This window comes from Myotis daubentonii, chromosome 2 (assembly GCF_963259705.1).
Source record: "Myotis daubentonii chromosome 2, mMyoDau2.1, whole genome shotgun sequence".
In the NCBI taxonomy this organism is placed as follows: domain Eukaryota; kingdom Metazoa; phylum Chordata; class Mammalia; order Chiroptera; family Vespertilionidae; genus Myotis; species Myotis daubentonii.
Genome location: NC_081841.1, coordinates 15,700,275 through 15,721,011, shown reverse-complemented (window position 1 = coordinate 15,721,011; position 20,737 = coordinate 15,700,275). Strand labels below are relative to the sequence as shown.

The following is a 20,737-nucleotide window of genomic DNA, read 5'->3' as shown; positions in this document are numbered from 1 at the left end:
GACCCTTCAGTCCGAGGGCTGATGCTCCAACCACTGAACAAAACTGGCCAGGGCTAGCAGGAGCGATTAAAGTAACTACAGTAAAGGCATGAAGCCTATGGAGAATATTTGTGTAACCTGGTTATTGGGAAGAGGCAGGGACCGCAAGGGAAGATCTGGATTTGAGTCCTGGCTCTGCCACTTGCCAACTAGCTACAGGTCCCAGATGTGGTAAACTAGGAGTTTTTGGTGATACAAGGTTACATTAGTGCATATTCACTAGTCCTTCTGCGCAATCTCAATAAAACCTTTCCAAAGCCTTTTGTTATAAGGCAATTATCGGTTATCAAAATCTTATTCTCATTCAGTCTTACTCCTTAGATAAGGACGCAAAGTCAGCTGAATGGTTAAACAGTTTTGGTTGGAGTTAGGTAGAACTGGTTTGAAAACCTTCACACCTTTACTCAGTAGCTGTGTGATTTTCAGTCAGTCACTTCACCTCTCTGAGCTTCTATTTCTTCATCTGTGAAAATAAAGTGGGACCTAACATTTATTGAGTGCTAGGACTATCTAAAGTACATTAACATGGATTCACTCAGATTTTCACAGTAGCTCTATGTGATAAAAAAAATTTATTATCTACATTTTACAGAGCGGGATCAGAGGCTAAGTGATCTGTTCAAGTTCACATAGATCTGGAGCCACAATTGGAATCCAGGGATAATAATACCAGCACATAGTATTACTGTGAAGGTTAAATAATCCATTATGATAACATATAAAGTAAATATATGCTGAGAGTAGCAACAAGGATAAGAAGAAATGAAAAAGGAATTATACTGAATATACCGATAAGTATATGCGTATATTATGCATGAATGGTATAATCATAACTAGGGATAATCTGTGATAAATTCAAAATGAATATTATAATTCCTGGAGCAACCACTACAAATAAATTACAGAAGTATATTATATCATAACATGCCATTACATTATAAAAAGCTAATAAAATGAAATAATAAAATGAAATAATAAAAATAATTAATTCAAAAGGAAGCAGGAAATGAACAAAGAAACAAACAAATAGCCAGATGATAGACTTAAACTTAGCCATATCAGTAATTACTAAATTAGACTAAAAAGGCAGATATCGTTAAACTGGATAAGCAACACCCCCATTACATGTTGCTTAAAGAGACATATTTTAAATATAAAGACTCAATGTGGACATGTTGAAAGTAAAAAGGACAAAAAGTAAAAGGAAAGTGAAAATCCTGGTGTAGTTAATGTCAAAGTAGACTTCAAGGATTACCAGAAAGAAAGACAGAAGTTTTATGATAACAAAAGGCTTAATTTACCAGGAGCACATAATAATTCTAAATGAGTATAAACCTAGTAATAGAGACTCAAAACACTGGAAGCAAAAGTTGACAGAACTGAAGGGAAAAAATAGGCAAATCCACAATTATAGTTGGATATTACTCTTTGTGGTGTCTAATCTTAATTAAAAAAATCAATAAGGATGTGAAAAATTAGAACATTATCAACCACCTAGACCTGACATTTATTTGGCCCTTCATACAATAATTGCAAAATATACCTTGATTCAAGTGCAATTGAAACATTCATCAAGAGAGATACTATGTTGGGTTTTCTTTCTGCTCTAGGCCTGAGTGGCTGCCTTCGAAATGGGCAAGAAACCCGGGAAGGTGGTGCTGGTCCTGGCTGGACGCTACTCAGGATGCAAAGCCGTCATTGTGTAGAACATTGATGATGCCACCTCAGACTTCCCTCCAGCCATGCTCTGGTGGATGGCATTGCCCTCTATCACCATAAAGTGACAGCTGCCATGGGCAAGAAGAAAATTGCCAAGAGGTCAAAGATCAAGTCTTCTGTGAATTCCAGTCACCTCATGCCCATAGGTATTCTGTGGATCTTCCCTTGGACAAAATTGTTGTCAGCAAGGACCTCTTCGGAGACCCGACTCTCAAATGCAAGGGTCAACAGGAGGCCAAGGTAAAGTTTGAAGAGAGGTACATGTCTGGCAAGAACAACACATGGTTCTTTCAGAAGCTTCGGTTTTAGAACATTTTTTGTTTCCGTTATTAAAAATCCAAAAATAAAGATAGAAAGAGAGGTCCTATGTTGAGTCTCAGAACAAGTCTCAGTAAAATTTAAAGAATAATTGAGAGCAAGTAATTATTATTCTTTAAAAATATTTTTTTATTGATTTCAGAGTGGAAGGGAGCCGGAGAGAGAGAGATAGAAACATCAACAATGAGAGAGAATCATTGATAGGCCACCTCCTGCACACCTCACACTGGGGATCTAGTTGGCAACCGGATATATGCCAGGACTGGGAATCCAACTGTGACCTCCTGGTTGATAGGTCAAGGCTCAATCACTAAACCATTCAGGCTCAATAGGATTATATAAAACATCTACATTTCAGAAGAGGGATGGTGTGTATATTTGCAAAACAAAACAGCTCAACAAAGTAGTTTAGAACAATAGTCCCATATCAACGGTGATTTAGGATTCCAAAATGCTGATTAGAAAAATCTCTCCCCCACCCTGTAGAAGATTTACTAGAAACCCTTGGGTGGTTCCCCCCCGGGCTACAGGTGACAGCTATTAAAGCGGCAGAAAGTTGCGGTGAGTTAGGTTGATGCAGGCTTGTGTTTCAGAGGAGTGAGTGATTTCTACCTGGTACCTGTGGATGCTAGATTGGATTCAGGAGAACAGGTAAGATGGGTGGGCTGAGAATGAAGCATTTTTAGGTGGACGGAGCACCCATAGTTTCCATCAGAGCCACTGGAAACCAACACAAAGAAACCTTCAAGATAAAGAAGAAAACTTGACGCCCTTGGCAAATGCAGCAGCTTCAAGCAGTTTACTGGTAGATCAGCACCCATCAACCGCTACTATTTGCTAAACCTCTACTAAACATCTACAGGATCCACGTGTGCAGGGAAAGCAATAGCACCTCCTCTCAAATGAGCGCTGGTAGTTTTGGTTGGTTTGGCTCAGTGGTTCGAGCATCGGCCCGTAGACCAAAGGTCTGATTTCTGAATTCCCGGCGAAAGGTACTTACCTCAGTTTCAGGTTGCTGTTTTTTTGTTTGTTTGTTTGTTTTGTTTTTTAATCTTTGTTGTTGAAAGTATTACATAGGCCAGTGATGGCGAACCTATGACACGCGTGTCAGAGGTGACACGCGAACTCATTTTTTTGGTTGATTTTTCTTTGTTAAATGGCATTTAAATATATAAAATAAATATCAAAAATATAAATCTTTTGTTTTACTATGGTTGCAAATATCAAAAAATTTCTATATGTGACACGGCACCAGAGTTAAGTTAGGGTTTTTCTTTTCTTTCTTTCTTTTTTTTTTTAAATATATTTTATTGATTTTTCACAGAGAGGAAGGGAGAGTAATAGAGAGTTAGAAACATTGATGAAAGAGGAACATCGATCAGCTGCCTCCTGAACACCTCCTACTGTAGATGTGCCCGCAACCAAGGTACATGCCTTTGGCCAGAATCGAACCTGGGACCTTTCAGTCCACAGGCTGACGCTCTATCCACTGAGCCAAACCAGTTAGGGCTTTTTAAAAAAAATATATATATATTTTATTGATTTTTTTACAGAGAGGATGGGAGAGGGACAGAGAGTTAGAAACATCGATGAGAGAGGAACATAGATCAGTTGCCTTCTGCACACCCCCCCACTGGGGATGTGCCCGCAACCAAGGTACATGCTCTTGATCAAAATTGAACCCGGGACCTCTCAGTCCGCAGGCCAATGCTCTGAGCCAAACCGGCTACAGCTACCATTGTTTTTTTATCCACTCATCTGTTATTGGGCATTTAGGCTATTTTCAAGTCTGAGCTTTTGTAAATTGTGCTGCTAGGAACATAGGGTGCATGTATTTTTTTTTCTTTTTTTAATACATTTTTTTTATGGATTTCAGAGAGGAAGGGAGAGGGAGAGAGATAAAAATATCAATGATGGGTATGCACCCTGACTGGGAATTGATGACTGGGAATCAAACTGGGGTCTCCTGGTTCCTAAGTCAACACTCAACCACTGAGCAACACTGGCTGGACTGAGTTGCAGGTTTGATTCCTGGCCCCAGGGTCAGGCTCATGTGGGAGGCAACCAATCTGTATCTCTCTCATGTCAATGTTTCTCTCTCTCCCTCCTTTCCATTCTCTGAGGCTCAATGGAAAAAATATCCTCAGGTGAATATTATAAATAATACATAAGTAAATAAATAAATAAATAAATAATCAGAGATGAGTATTATAAATAAGTAAACAAGCAAGTAAGTAACTAAGTAAGTAAGTAAATAAATAAAATGAACTATGGTCAATAGAACTAAGGCTGGAATGAATGGCCTCCAATGCCAAGGCAAGGCCTATGCCTTTAAAAACTCGCAAGTAAGGCGATCAGTAAATCACGGTATGAGTAAAGAAGTTTGAGAGTAAAGAGACCCATTTGGGGAGATCAGAATGAGACAGCTGCTAAATAGTCCGAACAAGAAAGGCCCTATATTGCCCTGCTGGCATGGCTCAGTGATGGAGTGTCGACCTATGAACCAGGAGGTCACAATTCGATTCCTGATTAGGGCATATGCCTGGGTTGCAGCGGGGTGTGCAGGAGGCAGCCAATTAATGATTCTCTCTCATTGATTTCTCTCTCTCTCCCTTTCTGAAATCAATGAAAGTATATTTAAGAAAAATAAAAAATACATATAAAAAAAGAAAGAAAGGCGATTAAGGTCCAGAATCAGGGGAGAAGTAACAGGAATAAAAAAAAGAGGAGGGGCAAGCATTGCACAGGTCAGAGTTTCCAATAGGGCTGTGCAGGCCTAAGGGCTGCAACTTACACTGGGTGGGGGTTTCATGGGGTTTGTTCTAATGCTTTGGCCCATAGGATACAAACTATTCTGCGCCTCTTCAAAATATTAGCCCCTGGTGTCCACTGGCCGTATCATGAAAGAGAAATTATGAAGGCACTGTATCTTTTAAAAAAAATCCCCTTTTGTAGCACTTCCTTAAAAACAGCTATTTAATGCAATTCTGCAGTGAGTTCTTGACAGTTCTGTCTTAACGATTCTGATATTCATGAAACATCATTGTAAGGGGTTGAAGTGCCTTCCTGGTAAGTGTTAAACTTGTTCTTTTCATAGCGTCTTGTAAAAATGGTTATTCATTTTCTCCTTTGGTCTAATGAGTGTTTTTTTTTTTTTTTTACTGGCTGTCCTGATACAAGATATATTAAGCAGCAGAGTGATCAATACGTTTTCAAACTTTTTTCTTCCCTTTGAGTTTGCTGCTTTTGAGAGTTGTGGCAGTTTCGTGGGGTATTGTAGTAAAAAAGGAGTAGCTTCATTTAAGTATTTAATTCAAAGTACAACACTCATGTATTTGCTTTGGCGCTTGCAAGTAGAGGCATATTTAATTGAAAGTCATTGATGTGGCTTTTGAAAAATACATTTTTCCCAGCTTTTATGAGGTATAGTATTGTATATATTTCAGGTGTACAACATGATGATTTGATATAAGAAAATATTAGGAAATGATGACCACAATAATATTAGTTAACACCCATCATCTCAATAGTTTCCGATTTTATGGCTTTTCTTTTCGTATTCTCTTTTAATTGACATGATATAGTGATCCTATCATCTCATTGTTTAATGCCGTATTAAATATTAGAGTAAGCTCATTGTGTTTGCAGGATAAATGTTAACAACTTGTATAAACAGTTGATAGGTGTCCTAAATGAAATGATAAGCAATGTTGGTTACCCCATACACTTTATTGTTATGTGGATTTCTTTGTGTGTGCGAAGTTTTATAGAAAGTAGAATTAAAAAACATTTAATGTGGGTCAGTGTGATAATTGTTTATTTAAAACAAAAATCTAAATTACTTACAGGGATAAGAAAGTAGATAATATAAAATTATGGATCAGGGTTCTTAACTCAGGATTTTAGGAAGTCCATGGATGTGTTTCAAAGCCTATATTTTATTTGTGATATAATTCTACATTTCATAAGGGAAAAAGTATGTCTTTCACCAGATTCTCTGAAGGCTATAGAACATCAGAAATGTTTAAAAAAATCACTGCTAAAACCAAATAGCTATGCTTAATGGAGAAAATAATTTTGATTATCAGAACTTAGGAATACTTTTAAATATTTAAATATATACGTGAGTTATTTCTGTATTCTCTTATAAGTTAAACCAGGTAGGTAATTAATTCTATTTAGCTTTTTTAAATTGAAGAAGTTTTGTAATGATAGAAGAGCAAAAAAAATGTTTATAGGAAGAAAATTTGTACTCATCATATATACTAATCAGATGGTACTCTTGGTTTATGTAAGACATTTTTTAGAAAAAATTTTGAGTAAGATCTTTTAATTCAGAGGAAAATTAAATAGAGACACTACTTAATTTTGTTTTTTAAATATTAATCTTTTTCAGAATTGCCAAGTTAATAAGAAGTATGGTAAGTGGTCATGTAAAAATCTTTATTCATTTTCCATTTTGAAAATAAAATACGTGGATTAGATTAATAAGAGTAAGCAATGGTTTGCACAACACTTCTACTTTAAATCTTTTTTTAAAAAAGCTTATTTATTTATTTACTAGAGGCCCAATGCATGAAATTTGTGGTTGGGGGTGATCAGGTAGGCAGGTGGTATGTGGTTAGGAGCCAGTGGGCCCAGATTGCGAGAGGGATGTCCGACTGCCAGTTTGGAGAGGGTACAGGCCGGGCTGAGGTGTTTGTGGGAGGCAACCAATTGCATCAATGTTTCTTTCTTTGTCTCTCCCACTCCCTTTCACTCTCTCTAAAAAATCAATGGAAATATATTCTTGGTTGAGGATTAACAAAAGAAAAAAGAAATTAAGAGCATTTTGTTTTTAAATAACATTTCAGATTCTTGATTAAAGGTAATTTTTAAAAAAATATTTTATTGACTTTTTACAGAGAGGAAGGGAGAGGGAGGGTTAGAAACATCGATGGGAGAGAAACATCAATCAGCTGCCTCCTGCACACCTCCTACTGGGGATGTGACCTCAACCAAGGTACATGCCCTTGACTGGAATCAAACCTGGGACCTTTCAGTCTGAAGGCCGATGCTCTATTCACAAAGATAATTTATTGATCCCTTTTTCCAAATCAGTCTTCAGCTCTACAATTCCTTGAAAAATTTTACAAGAATGTTAAAATACTTTACTATAGCCCGGCTGGTGTGGCTAAGTGGCTGAGCATCGACCTACACACCAGGAGGTAGCCAGTTCAATTCCTGTCCTGGTCAGGGCACATGCTCAGGTTGGAGGCTCAATCCCCAGTGTGGCGTGTGCAGGAGGCAGCTGATTGATGAGAGAGAAACATCGATCAGCTGCCTCCTGCACACCTCCTACTGGGGATGTGCCCACAGCAAAGGCACATGCCCTTGACCAAAATCGAACCTGGGACCCTTCAGACTGCAGGCCGACGCTCTATGCACTGAGCCAAACCGGTTAGGGCTCCATTGATTTTTAGGGAGAGGAACAGACAGAAATATCAATGTGAGAGAAACACATGATTGGTTGCCTCCTACATCAGGGCCTGGGCCTGGGAGGGGCCTGCAACACAGGTACATGCCCTTGACCAGAATCAAACTCAGGATCTTTCATTCAGTCTGCGGGCCGATGCTCTACCCACTGAGCCAAACCAGCTACAACAATAATGTTCTCTCTTATCAATTTTTCTATTTCTCTCTCCCTTTCCCCTTATCCAAAAAACCAATAAAAAACACCATTTAAAAAATACTATACTATATAGTATGAATACTGGTCTCTAAATATGTATTATAGAGCAATGCTCTCAATTAGGGTTGAATTTGTCCCCAAGGATATATTTGAATATATTTGAGACATTTTGATTGTCACAGCTGTTGGAGTGCTCCTGGCATCTAGTAAGTGGATGGAGGCCTGGGATGCTGCTAAACACCTTAAAATGCCCAGAACAGACCCCCAATTTCCCCCCCAAAAAAGACTTGGCCAACCTAAAATGTCATAGTGCCATGGTTAAGAAACCCTCCAATTGATAATTTCACAACTCCAAAGTATTGCTATTGTTCTAGCAGGCTTGTGTTGAACAAGATAGGCTGGGCCAAGCATTTGAAGATGCTTTTGATGTACTGAGGCAACATTCAACTGGAGATCTTCAGTACCTGCCAGGTAAGATGTTAGCTCCTTCTTCTGCTGCTATATCAAATGGCTGGTTGGTAACATACATATGCAAGAATAATGATCAGAACAGAGAAGACTGTTTTTACCCAATGCAGCTAGAATTAATTCTAACAAAGGCAAAATGCATCCAGGGTTACCTAGCCTAAATCAATCTAAAGTCTCACATATAAAATGCAAAATACGTAGAGAACGACATTCCACACAGGAATACTAAGACATATCATTTTTTATTAAGCACTAGAGGCCAGTGCACGAAATTCATGCATGAGGCAGAGGGGTCCTTCAGCCTGGCCTGTACCCTCTTGCAATCCAGGACCCCTCGGGGGATGTCTGACTGCCGGTTTAGGCCCGATCCCACAGGGATCCCTGTGGGATCGGGCCTAAACCTGCAGTTGGACATTCCTCTCACAATCCGGGACCACTGGCTCCTAACCTCTCACCTGCCTGCCTGCCTGATTGCCACTAACAGCCTCTGCCTTCCTGCCTGATTGCCCCAACCACTTGCCTGCCTGCCTGATGGCCCCTAATCACTCTGCCTGCCTGCCTGATGCCCCTAACTGCTCACCTGCTTGCCTGATCACCCCTAACTGCCTCTGTCTGCCTGCCTGATCTCCCCTAACCACTTGCCTGCCTGCCTGATTGCCCCAACCACTCATCTGCCTGCCTGATTGCCCCTAACTGCTTGCCTGCTTGCCTGCCTGCCTGAATGCCCTTAACTACTCTGCCTGCCAGCCTGATGCCCTTAACTGCTCGCCTGCTTGCCTGCCTAACTGATCACCCCTAACCACTTGCCTGCCTGCCTGATTGCCCCTAACTGCTCACGTACCTGCCTGATTGCCCCAACCACTCTGCCTGCCTGCCTGATCGCCCCTAACTACTTGTCTGCCTGCCTGGTCATCTCTAACCACCTCTGCTTCGGCCCCCACCACCATGGCTTCATCCAGAAGGATGTCTGGAATGACATCAGGAAGGTCATTCGGCTGTCTGGTCTAATTAGCATATTATGCTTTTATTTATTTTTTATTTTTTTAAATATATTTTACTGATTTTTACAGAGAGGAAGGGAGAGGGATAGAGAGCTGGAAACATTGATGAGAGAAAAACATTGATTAGCTGCCTCCTGCACACCTCCCACTGGGGATGTGCCCACAACCAAGGTACATGCCCTTGACCGGAATCAAACCCGGGACCCTTCAGTCCACAGGCCTACACTCTATCCACTGAGCCAAACTGGTCAGGGCCGCTTTTATTATTATAGATATCTTACTGACATTTTCAGAAAGGGCTCTTCAATTATTCTCGTTTATTTTAAAGACCTTCCACCCAAGCAAAATATATTCTACTGGAAAAAATAAGTATGCTATTCTTTCTTACCCATTATCCCATAGACTATAGAAGTATAGCCTAGATGAGATGCAGATATTTTCACAATTGAGTTTACACAGGGTATTGTGGGAAGTTCCAATATACAAGAATTCATGCGATCTCATCCTGCAAGGAGCATGTACTCTAGTAGGAGAAATGGAATATGTAAAAATGTATCTGTAATATCAGCATAATGCAATAAACACCCTAAGGAAATGCTAAGTGATGAAAAGAACATGGGTGGAAGCAATTGCATACATAAGCTTATACATATAAGCACATATATGCACAAACATAAACTTTATCTTTTTAAATCTGTTTTTACCTTAGATTGCAAAGACTATGTGAATGTCCTCAACCACTGTTATGTCACAGGAAGTCCCAGCTGCTATGGTATGCTGCCTCCAGAGCAACCTATCTATAACTGGAAAACAGTAATAGTGAGTATACACACCAAGAGGCCTCTCTCCAAACCCCCTCAGTAACAGGTAAATTTCCCCTTCACACCAGCTTTCCCCTTGGCACTTGATGAATGATAGCTGAAACCCAGCTGAAAGCACAAGACTGCAAATGCTTACTCATGGTTGCTTACTCATGGCTACCATCAATCAGGGTATGAATTTTTTAAAAATATATTTTATTGATTTTTTACAGAGAGGAAGGGAGAGAGATAGAGAGTTAGAAGCATCGATGAGAGAAAAACATCAATCAGCTGCCTCCTGCACACCCCCTACTGGGGATGAGCCCGCAACCAAGGTACATGCCCTTGACCGGAGTCAAACCCGGGACCTTTCAGTCCGCAGGCCGCCGCTCTATCCACTGAGCCAAACCTATCCACTGAGCCAAACCGGGGCCAGGGTATGAATTTGAAAGGCAATGTGGGTGATGATGAGCAGTGCTGTGAAGAAGGAAACTGCCCTTTGTTATTGCTCCTCACCCAGTGGCAGACTTCTAGAAAGAGGAGGCGCTTTCAAGGTTCTAAGATCACTGCTTCTCTTAAGTACGTCCGGAAAATTGCCGAACAGTTGTGATGGGTCCCTAAAAACCAGAGGGCAAACGCCCAAACATCCCCTGCATTGGCTTTACCTACAATTTTGTATTCATCTGTCCTATTCCCCCACACCCCAAGCACTAACTATATGTATTGGACCAATTAATTTATATTTTAGTAGCTTCCTGCAAAAGTAAATATCCCCACCATCTCTCTCCATCCGTGTGTTCTTTTACATTGTTCTGATGTGTCCATTTTATGAAAGCAGTCTTAATGTAGTGGGGAGTAAATAGGAAATGATTTTCCTTTTTCTTCTGTCATTACTTGCAACCGTGCTATGCAAAAATCTTTCTTTGTGACCCTGTACATTGTTCTGTCGTGGCCTTTCCACGGGACATTTCTTTGAAGAGGGAGTTTTTGGTTCCAGCTTAAGCTCTTCTGCCTCCATTTAGGGTTGCCAGGTAAAATGCAGGATGCCCAATATTTCCATTTGCAAAATCTGGCAACCCTCCTTCCACTTCCATTCCCACAGCCTGGCATACACACACTGCACTGCCTCTTGTGGTTAGGAAGTCCTTGGCTGTTGGGCAGCCCTCTTGCATGGGGTGTGGTAAGATCGCTCAAGTTCAGCCCCTTCCACCCATGGAGATCCACATATCCTTGACATATGTAATGGTAGGAGCTCCTGCCCCCTTTCTTGGCTCTGCCCTCCTTTGGTTGCCATCTTTCTCCTCTTATCTCCTCTTGCCTGGATGGGCATCCAAAGCAAGAATGGAAGCCCGTCTCCCCTTTTTGCTGACACCTAAATTCCTGCTACTGACTCTTTTTGGACTTGCGTTCTCATTGGCATTTTCAGGGGAGGGAAGCCATCCCCTGTCCTTTCTCATCGGCAGAGGACAATATGGAACTCCTCACAAACCCAAAGAGGACCCCCCATCCCTAGGTCCTCTGCAGATATGCTAGTTCTGTCCCTGGGAGATATCTGGCTGCAGCTGAGGGTAGTGCTTTGGAGAATCTGGATGTTTAACACTCTTTTGCCCCCAGCGTTTGACTTTAGCCACCAACTGAGGGCCACATGGAAAGTCCCACTTAACATCCTGCTGCATTGTTTGTATAGAACCGTCCTGTGGACCTCTGTCTTGAAGGGAATATTCATCAGTCTCTGCAGAACATCCCTGAAAACCAGATGGTACAGTTTCCTGTTCTCCAGCAAAAGGGAGGAAAAGGTACATGGATCCATCGTGTAAAAGAACCAGGTCTCCCTCAAAGCAGTTTTAAGGGGATTTCATATCTGTTTGGAATTGTATTTGCAAGATATTCTCTAATCACGATTGAGCATAATTTAACTCAGACAGACTGAACTACTCCAAGCTGTTCATCTTGGATGAGCTTTCCTATTGCTTCATAGAGATTTTACAAAGCTGCAAAGTATCCACTTAGCTCAAATAAATACATAATGTGTATATATTATATTTTAGGTATCAAAAGGGAATTTTTCACAAGTTATTTTAGCATTCTTATTCCAGTTGTGAAGTCCTTGGGATAGAAATCATCTTCTTTATTAAGTTTTCTGCAAAAAAAATGTTCCATAATAATTTGATATTTTATTAGTTTGAATTCCTGATGTGAGAGAAACATGGATCAGTTGCCTCTCGTATGCCCCCAGGGATTGAACACAAAACCTAGGTAGGTTATGTGCCTGACAGGGAATTGAACCCTCAACCTTTAGGTGTAGGGGACAACACTCCAACCTAGTCACCTGGCCAGGGCACCATTTGTAATTTTTTAAAGAATATGCATGTTTGTATATGCAAAAATAAGAAAAACACTTTCTAGAAATATGTAAGATAGACTAGAACTTTTACTTTCACTTTATGCTTCTGTTTTAATCATTTACCATGAGCATATAATACTTTTATTTTAAAAAAATAAAAATTTAAACATTTTTTAAAAAAAGTTGTGGATTCATTATAATTGATTTAACCACTGGATGAGAGGCAGTGAGTTTGTTTAAGGTTGTGACTTTTATTTTTTTATTTTTTATTTTTATGAAGTGTGTGTGGGGTGGGGGGGGGGCGGGAGGCGGGGTCAAGGTTGTGACTTTTAATTCATGATTTGTTTTTGGTAAGTCCCTTTCATTACTCAGTTCATAAACTCAAGATAATACAACATAAAAGATAATCTTTGTAGAAACTTTTGAGGTTTTTGGATGACTGATGACTGATGCAAGAGTATGACTCCCCAGAGGCTGTTTAAAGCAGTTTGGAAATCCAGTATTTTACTTTCTCAAGGGGGAAATGGAATTTGGCCATGGATTTTTTTTTTTAGCTCCTGACAGATCTGATGAGGCATGGCATTTACAGGCCAACCCCCAAGTTACAAAATGGGTGGTCACCTTTGTTCTTTGTTCTGCTAAAAATATCCAATCAACCAAACAAACAAAAAACCACAACAAATCTTCCTGAAGTTTCCTGTCTAGTAGTTCTAAAATGTAAAGGGCTATGCTCCTAAAGAGAAAAACTCTGACAGTACCATTTTATGTAACAGCAATGAAAAAATATCACAGTGCCCATTGTCATTGCTCATAAACAATATCAAAATGTCATGAAGATATTTTGGCATTTTCCACTCCAGTTTTCTCTATACTTGCTTTTTCAAGAAATTATGCAGACCCAGAGTTCGCATTTTTACCTAAGTCTCTGTTATCAATTTCACTTAGGTTTGCATAGTGTTTTGCCTTTTACAAAATGGATTCATATTCCTTACCTCATTTTGACAACTCATTTGAATAAAGACCTTCAAATGACTTGCTTTCTGAAAATGGCTTTTGGGGCTTCCCTTTAAAACCATTAAACTTGGTCATCCATTCCTGAAGTTTCCTGAGTTTTTGCTCAGTTTCATTGGTCTGTAGAAAGTTTAACACTTGATATAAAAATACTAGTTAAGATTTAACTATAGAAAAAGACCACATGAGAAATGGGAGATTCAGGTAAAGAGGTTCCAGGCTTCTCTTTATCATTGAAGGATGATACAAGATTTTTTTAAAAAATATATTTTATTGATTTTTTACAGAGAGGAAGGGAAAGAGATAGTTAGAAACATCGATGAGAGAGAAACATCGATCAGCTGCCTCCTGCACATCTCCTACTGGGGATGTGACCATAACTAAGGTATATGCCCTTGACCGGAATCTAACCTGGGACCCTTCAGTCCGCAGGCCGACGCTCTATCCACTGAGCCAAACCGGTTTCGGCGATAATACAAGATTTTTTGATAACTTTTCCAACAAATAAAGGTCCAGTTGAAAGCTCAAGGTCAAAAAGACCCTTGACTTTCAAGTCCCATAAAATGATGCCATAAATGCATGCCTACGTGAATGAGAAGGAGGAAACCAGTCCCAGAACAGCTTTCCACGTTGTAGTCAATAAACCCTTCCTGAGGATGTTCCTTGTTACAGCAATGAGTGGAGTATGATGTTGTTTTCCCCCTTTTTAGGCAGGAAGAAGCTCCGACTGTTCGAATACCTTCATGAATCTCTGTGTAACCCTGAGATGGCATCTTGTATTCAGTGGCTAGACAAGACCAAAGGCATCTTTCAGTTTGTATCAAAAAACAAAGAAAAACTTGCCCAACTTTGGGGCAAAAGAAAAGGCAACCGGAAGACCATGACTTACCAGAAAATGGCCAGAGCACTGAGGAATTATGGAAGAACTGGGGAAATCATCAAAATCCGGAGAAAACTAACTTACCAATTCAATGAGGCCATTCTCCAAAGACTCTCTCCATCTTATTTCTACTCACAGTATGTTCAACCTGGTCAAGGATATCTAAGTTTAAATAGCTGGAATGCAAATTGTAACTATACATATGCCAATTGCTGTGAGCGGAGTTACCATACCTGCTAAATATAATCTTACATATTACGATTTCCTAATATCAGAAATCCCCGAACCCACAATACAATGTATAACTAATAAATTATAGAATTGTATACTATATAATTTTATTAACCAGTCACACTAATAAAATTCAATAAAAATTTAAAAAGAGAAATATCTATAAATTTCAGGATTTTTCTCTTTTATATTTAAATCTTTATTGTTCAGTATTACATATATGTCCTCTTTCCCCCCCCTTTAACCCCTTCTAGCCCACCCCACCCCTTCAACAACCTATTGTGTGTGTCCATGCACTCTGCATATATGCATACAAGTTCTTTTGTTGATCTATTCCAACCCACTCTCCCCGCCTTCCCTCTGAGATTCGATAGTCTGTTCCATGCTTCTATGTCCCTGGATCTATTTTGTTCATTAGATTCCACATATGAGTGATTTCATGTGATACTTGTCTTTCTCTGACTGCCTTATTTCACTTAGCATGATACTCTCCAGGTCCCTCCATGATGTCTCAAAGGGTAAGAGATCCTTCTTTTTTTATTGCTGCATAGTATTCCATGGTATAAATGCACCACAGATTTTTTATCCACTCATTTACTGATGGGCACTTGGGCTGTTTCCAGATCTTAGCTATTGTAAATTGCACTCCTATGAACATAGGGGTACATACATTCTTTCTGATTGGTGTTTTGGGTTTCTTAGAATATATTCCTAGAAGTGGGATCACTGGGTCAAATGGCAGTTCCATATTTAATTTTTTGAGGAAACTCCATACTGTTTTCCATAATGGCTGCACCAGTCTGCATTCCCACCAGCAGTGAACTAGGGTTCCCTTTTCTCCACATCTTTGCCATCACTTGTCATTTGTTGATATGTTGATGGTAGCTATTCTGACAGGTGTGAAGTGATACTTCATTGTCATTTTAATTTTCATCTCTCTGATGATCAGTGATTTTTGAGCATTTTTTCATATGTCTTTTGGCCATCTGTATATCCACTTTTGGAGAAGTGTCTATTTAGGTCCTTTGCCCATTTTTAATTTGGATTTAGATTGTTTGTCTTCCTTTTGTTAAGTTGTATGAGTTCCTTATAATTTTGGATAATGACCTTTTATCAGTTGTATTATTGCCAAATATGTTCTCCCATTCAGTGGGTTGCGTTTTCATTTTGTTGACAGTTTCTTTTGCTGTGCAGAAGCTTTTTATTTTGATGTAGTCCCATTGGTTTATTCTCTCCTTAGTTTCCTTTGCCCTACAGTGGTTGGCAAAGTCATTAGTCAACAGAGCCAAATATCAACAGTACTTCTTTAAAATAGACTCGCCCAGGCCAAAAACCGACTTCTGCACATGGGCCATGAAGTTTCAATCGCACTGTACGTGCACCTGCATGTGGTATTTTGTGGAAGAGCCACACTCAAGGGGCCAAAGAGCTGCATGTGGCTCACTAGCCGCAGTTTGCCGACCACAGCCCTAGGAGATATATCTGCAAACATATTGCTATGAAAGATGTCTGAGATTTTGCTGCCTATGGGTTTTTATGGTTTCATGAGTAACATTTAAGTCTTTTATCTATTTTTAGTTTATCCTTGTGTATGGTGTAAGTTGGTGGTCTAATTTCACTTTTTTGCTTGTATCTGTCCAATTTTCCCAACATCATTTATTGAAGAAACTATCTTGACTCCATTGTATGCTTTTTCCTCCTTTGTCAAATTAATTGAACATAATGGCTTGGGTTGATTTCTGGGGTCTCTGTTCTGTTCCACTGATCTATATGTCTGTCTTGCAGCAGTACTAGGCTGTTTTGATTACAGTGGCTTTGTAGTATAACTTGATATCTGGTATTGTGATCTCTCCAACTTTGTTCTTCTTTCTCAGTATTGCTTTGGCTATTCAGGATTTTTTGTTGTTGTTCCATATAAACTTTTGGAGTATTTGTTCTAGAACTGTGAAATGTGCTGTTGGTATTTTAATAGGCATTGCATTAGATCTGTAGATTGCATCGGGTAGTATGGACATTTTAATGATATTGATTCTACCAATCCATGAACATGGTATATTCTTACACTTGCTTAGATCTTGCTCTATCTCTTTTTTCAACATCCTATAGTTTTCTGAATATAAGTCTTTTACCTCCTTGGTTTAGTTTATTCCTAAGTATCTTAAATTTTTTGTTGCAATGGTAAATGGGATTGCTTGTTTAGTTTCTCTTTCTGATGGTTCATTGCCATTGATTTCTGGGTGTTAATTTTGTATCCTGCTATATTGCCAAATTCATTTATTAAATCTAGTAGTTTTTTGGTGGAGTCTCTAGGGTTTTTTTATGTACATTTTTATGTCATCTACAAATAATGAGAGTTTTACTTCCTTCTTTCCAATTTGGATACCTTTTATTTCTTCATGTCTGATCACTGTGGCTAGAACTTCCAGTACTGTGTTGGATAAGAGTGGTGAAAGCAGACATCCCTGACTTGTTCCTGTTCTTAAGGGAAATGGTTTTGTTTTGGCCCATTGAGTAGGATGTTGGTTGTCTTTTTTTCACCAGATTAGGAAAGGTTACTGCCATTATTTCTTCAAACACATTTTCTATCTCTTTCTCACTTTCTTCCCCTCTGGCATTCCTATAAAGTGAATATTGTTACGTTTCATGTTGTCCCACAGCTCCCTTAAGCTGCCCTTGTGTTTTTTAATTGTTTTTTTCTTTTTGGTTCTCTGAGTGATTTTTTTTTTTCCTACCCTGTCATAGAATCCACTGATCTGATACTCAGCTTCCTCTAATCTACTGTGTATTCCTTCCAATGTGCTCTTTATTAGTGCTATGACATTCCTTCCAACTGGTCTTTTTTCATAGTTACTATATCTTTTTCTCATGCTGTTGAGCATCCTTGCCATCATTATTCTGAACTCTATGTCTGATAAATTTCTTATCTTCATTTCATTTAGCTCTTTTTCTAAAGAATTCTCTTGTTTTTCATTTGGGGCTTATTTGTCTTCCCATTTTGGCCGCCTGTTTGGGTTTGTGTCTACACTGAGTGGCCAGATTATTATGACCACCCTTCAGTACTTCATTGACACTTCCAAAAATACTGAATATTGAAAACTTCCTAAGCAAATACTCTCAAGGTTTTATTATTATTATTATTTGCATAACTAATTCCCTTCATTGTACTGATGGGGCGGTCATAGTAATCTGGCCACTCAGTGTATGTATTAGGTAGATCTGCTATGACTCCAAGTCTCTAGTGCAGCACCATTTCAGATGCTGTTTTTGACTGGCCCTGAGTCCCCTGTTTGGAGCTATCAGCAATCCACAGCTTGTGGCTTCCTCTGTTGGGGCTGGCTGCCTTTGGAAAGGACCAAGATGTGCACTAAGGTCTGCTTTTTCTAGTTCCAGGCCCTGAATTAGATCAAGAAAAGCTTATAGGCTCCAGAGACCTGCCTCTTCCTGAAGTCTGATTGTTATTCAGTCTGATTAACCTCAGGCTATCAACCACAGGATGGAGTGAGAGGTTTACCAACAGGGTAGGGCAATTGCTTCTGCCTGCAGGCTGATTGTTCTTCTCACTCTCTTAATGGGCCTCATAAGCCCCAGAGGGTAGGTCAACAGTTTTCCAATAGGGTGAGGCAATTGCTTCCCCCTCCCCACTCCAGGCAAAAGCTGCCTGGATGGTAAAGGTCTGCTGGAGAAAGATGTCCTCTGCAATATGAGGGAATGACTCAGCACAGGAAATGGGAGTCGGGCTTCTGAGTTATAATCCCAGAGCCCCCAACCCTGGCTTCTGTTCACACAGTCCAATCCACTCTGCCTTCACTCTGCTGGAACCCAAGGTGAGTGCTGCACACATAATTTTGTGCAACGGCTGTTTAAGAGGTTGCCTGTATTTCTAGCCATCTCTCCCTAGCAGACAGCAACCCTGATGCTATTCACAGCCAGATATTCTGTGGTCACCTTTCTTAGTTCTGGTGCCCTGGGCTGGGGAGCCCAGCTTGGGTTTAGACCCCAGAGTTCTCAGTGAGAACTCCCCACAGCTGAGGTATCCCTCTAGAACTTCAGCTGCTGTCTGTGGCAGTGGGTCAGCCCTTTCACATCTCTGTACTTCCTACCAGTCTCTATGCCGTCTCCACTTTCTATCCTTGGTTATCAGGGTTCTCTCTGGCTAGTCTTTAGTTGATTGTTCAGGATGGTTTTTCTGTATTTTAGTTATAAGTCCAGTTTGGTCCTGGAAGCAAGTCAGTATAGCTTCCACTTACTCCGCTGCCATTTTGGAATCTCCAGGATTTTTCTCTTAATGCAAATGCTGAAGAGAATAACTTCATTGTTGCTATTTTTTATTAAATAGCATATAATTGCCTAGCCAGTGTGGCTCAGTGGCTGAGTGTTGAGTCATGAAAGAGGAGGTCCTGGTTTGATTCCAGGTCAGGGCACATGCCGAGGTTGCAAGCTCAATCCCCAGTAGGGGGCGTGCAGAAAGTAGTCAATTGACACTTCTCTCATCAATGTTACTATCTCACTATCCTTTTCCCTTCCTCTCTTTGAAATCAATAAAGACATACTTTTAAAAAATAATAGCATATAATCTATAGCAACTTGGTGAGATACTCTCCCAGCAAAAGATAAAATGATCAAGGCTTATATGAAAGCATAGACTAACTGTCCTTGCTCTTAGTATTGACTATATACAATACTTTCTTCTAGATTAACAATGTCTGAAGAGATTACTTGATTTATATATTCACTTAAACATTTTCCTGCCATACTAAACAAGCAAACAAAAAAATCACTAACAAGAGATTACTTGATTTATATATTCACTTAAACATTTTCCTGCCATACTAAACAAGCAAACAAAAAAATCACTAACACCTTATGGCTTTAGCAATAAAACCAAAACTGATTGTGATGATAGTGTTTATTTCATGCTAATATACACTTAATGGCTTTCCAATCTTCAGTGGCTATCCTGAACTGATATTTTCTCTGCACTTGGGACCTTATGATCTATAACCTGTGGTGCCAAAGAAACAATGGTCTAAGGAAGATGCCACCAAACTTAAGGAAAGCTTATACCTCTCAAAAATTATTTCCTTTCATTTCTTTCTTCCATAGAGTAGATCCAAAAGCTAATGCTTCTTGCTCTCCTGCCACTAAGCCACAGGGAGGGGCTCTTGCCCCATTATCTTTCTGGTGCAAACCTGGAACACGATCTCCTTTTTCCCTTGAACAAGTCCAGCTGAGACCAAACTGGAAGTTGAAAAGGAAAAAGACTGATAAATGATAGAAACTAGCAAATACTAAACCTAGAGTAAAACCAGAATTTAGTCAGTCTGGCTTGAAAGCTATGGTTTAATCTCCACCTTACATAAGGAGCCCTGGGAAGAAATACTTCGCTTCTTACTTCCTGCTTGGCAGGTTCACGCCTGTTCCATCCATATAACTGTGAAGCAAGAGAGCTTCCTAGACCACATGAGCCATTTCCATCCAGGCCAAGAGCCCCCTGGAGCCTGCCCTTTCCAATTTGTAGCATCCCCACTCACTTCTTTTTCTTTGTGTCCTCCTGGTGCTCTTCCCCAGGGACTCTTAAAAAAAAAGAACATGTGTGGGTTATAAAACAAAAAGCAACAAACTCATAGTTAGAAACAGCAGAATGGTAGTTACCAGAGGGGAAGGGGGTGGGGAGAAGACAAAGAACGTAAAGGAGGTCAAATATGTGGTAACAGAAGGAAGCTAGATATTGAATTGTGAGCACACGGTTGAGTATACAGGTGTATTATAATGTACACCTGAAATGTATATAATGTGATTAACCAATGCTACTCCAATAAATTCAGCAGGAAAAAAAAACAAAAAAATCAACAACATGATAGATCCAGAGTGATTAAATGAAGGCTAACTTGATATTGGTCATCTCTACATGTAATCTGGGTTTCTGTTATAGACTGAATGTGTACACCCTCGAAATTCATGTTGAAATCTACCTCCAATGTGATGGCATTGGAAGGTGGGGGTCTTTGGGAGATGATTAAGTCATGAGAGTGGAACCCTTGTGAATAGTTTGAGTGTCCTTATAAAAGTGATCCCCAGAGAGCTTTCCTTCCCTTTCCACCATGTGAAGACACTAGAAGACAGCCATCTTTGAATCAGGAAGTGGCTGTCACCAGACACTGAATGCTCTGGCACCTTGGTCTTGGACTTCCTAGTCTCTTGAACTGTGAGAAATAAATTTCTGTTGTTTATAAGCTACCCAGAGTATAGTATGCT

The 20,737-nt window shown here is 39.8% G+C and overlaps 1 protein-coding gene and 1 pseudogene across 4 annotated transcripts; both read left to right on the top strand.

The window, feature by feature from the left end:
- Nucleotides 1-1,670: 1,670 nt before the first annotated feature.
- LOC132226004 (large ribosomal subunit protein eL27-like) lies at nucleotides 1,671-2,067 on the top strand (annotated as a pseudogene).
- A 2,959-nt stretch (nucleotides 2,068-5,026) lies between these two features.
- Nucleotides 5,027-14,654, top strand: SPIC (Spi-C transcription factor). Of its 4 annotated transcripts, none has more exons than XM_059680909.1 (6): nucleotides 5,027-5,145; nucleotides 6,473-6,497; nucleotides 8,122-8,218; nucleotides 9,971-10,035; nucleotides 11,704-11,812; nucleotides 14,082-14,654. In XM_059680909.1, exons 2-6 carry the CDS (start codon nucleotides 6,495-6,497, stop codon nucleotides 14,489-14,491), a joined length of 684 nt encoding a protein of 227 aa, XP_059536892.1. In that variant the 5' UTR covers nucleotides 5,027-5,145; nucleotides 6,473-6,494; the 3' UTR covers nucleotides 14,492-14,654. The 4 variants fall into 4 exon arrangements, with proteins under 4 accessions (XP_059536892.1, XP_059536890.1, XP_059536893.1 ...); XM_059680907.1 differs by having other exon boundaries at nucleotides 9,926-10,035; XM_059680910.1 differs by having other exon boundaries at nucleotides 5,030-5,145; nucleotides 8,125-8,218.
- The last annotated feature ends 6,083 nt before the right edge of the window (nucleotides 14,655-20,737 follow it).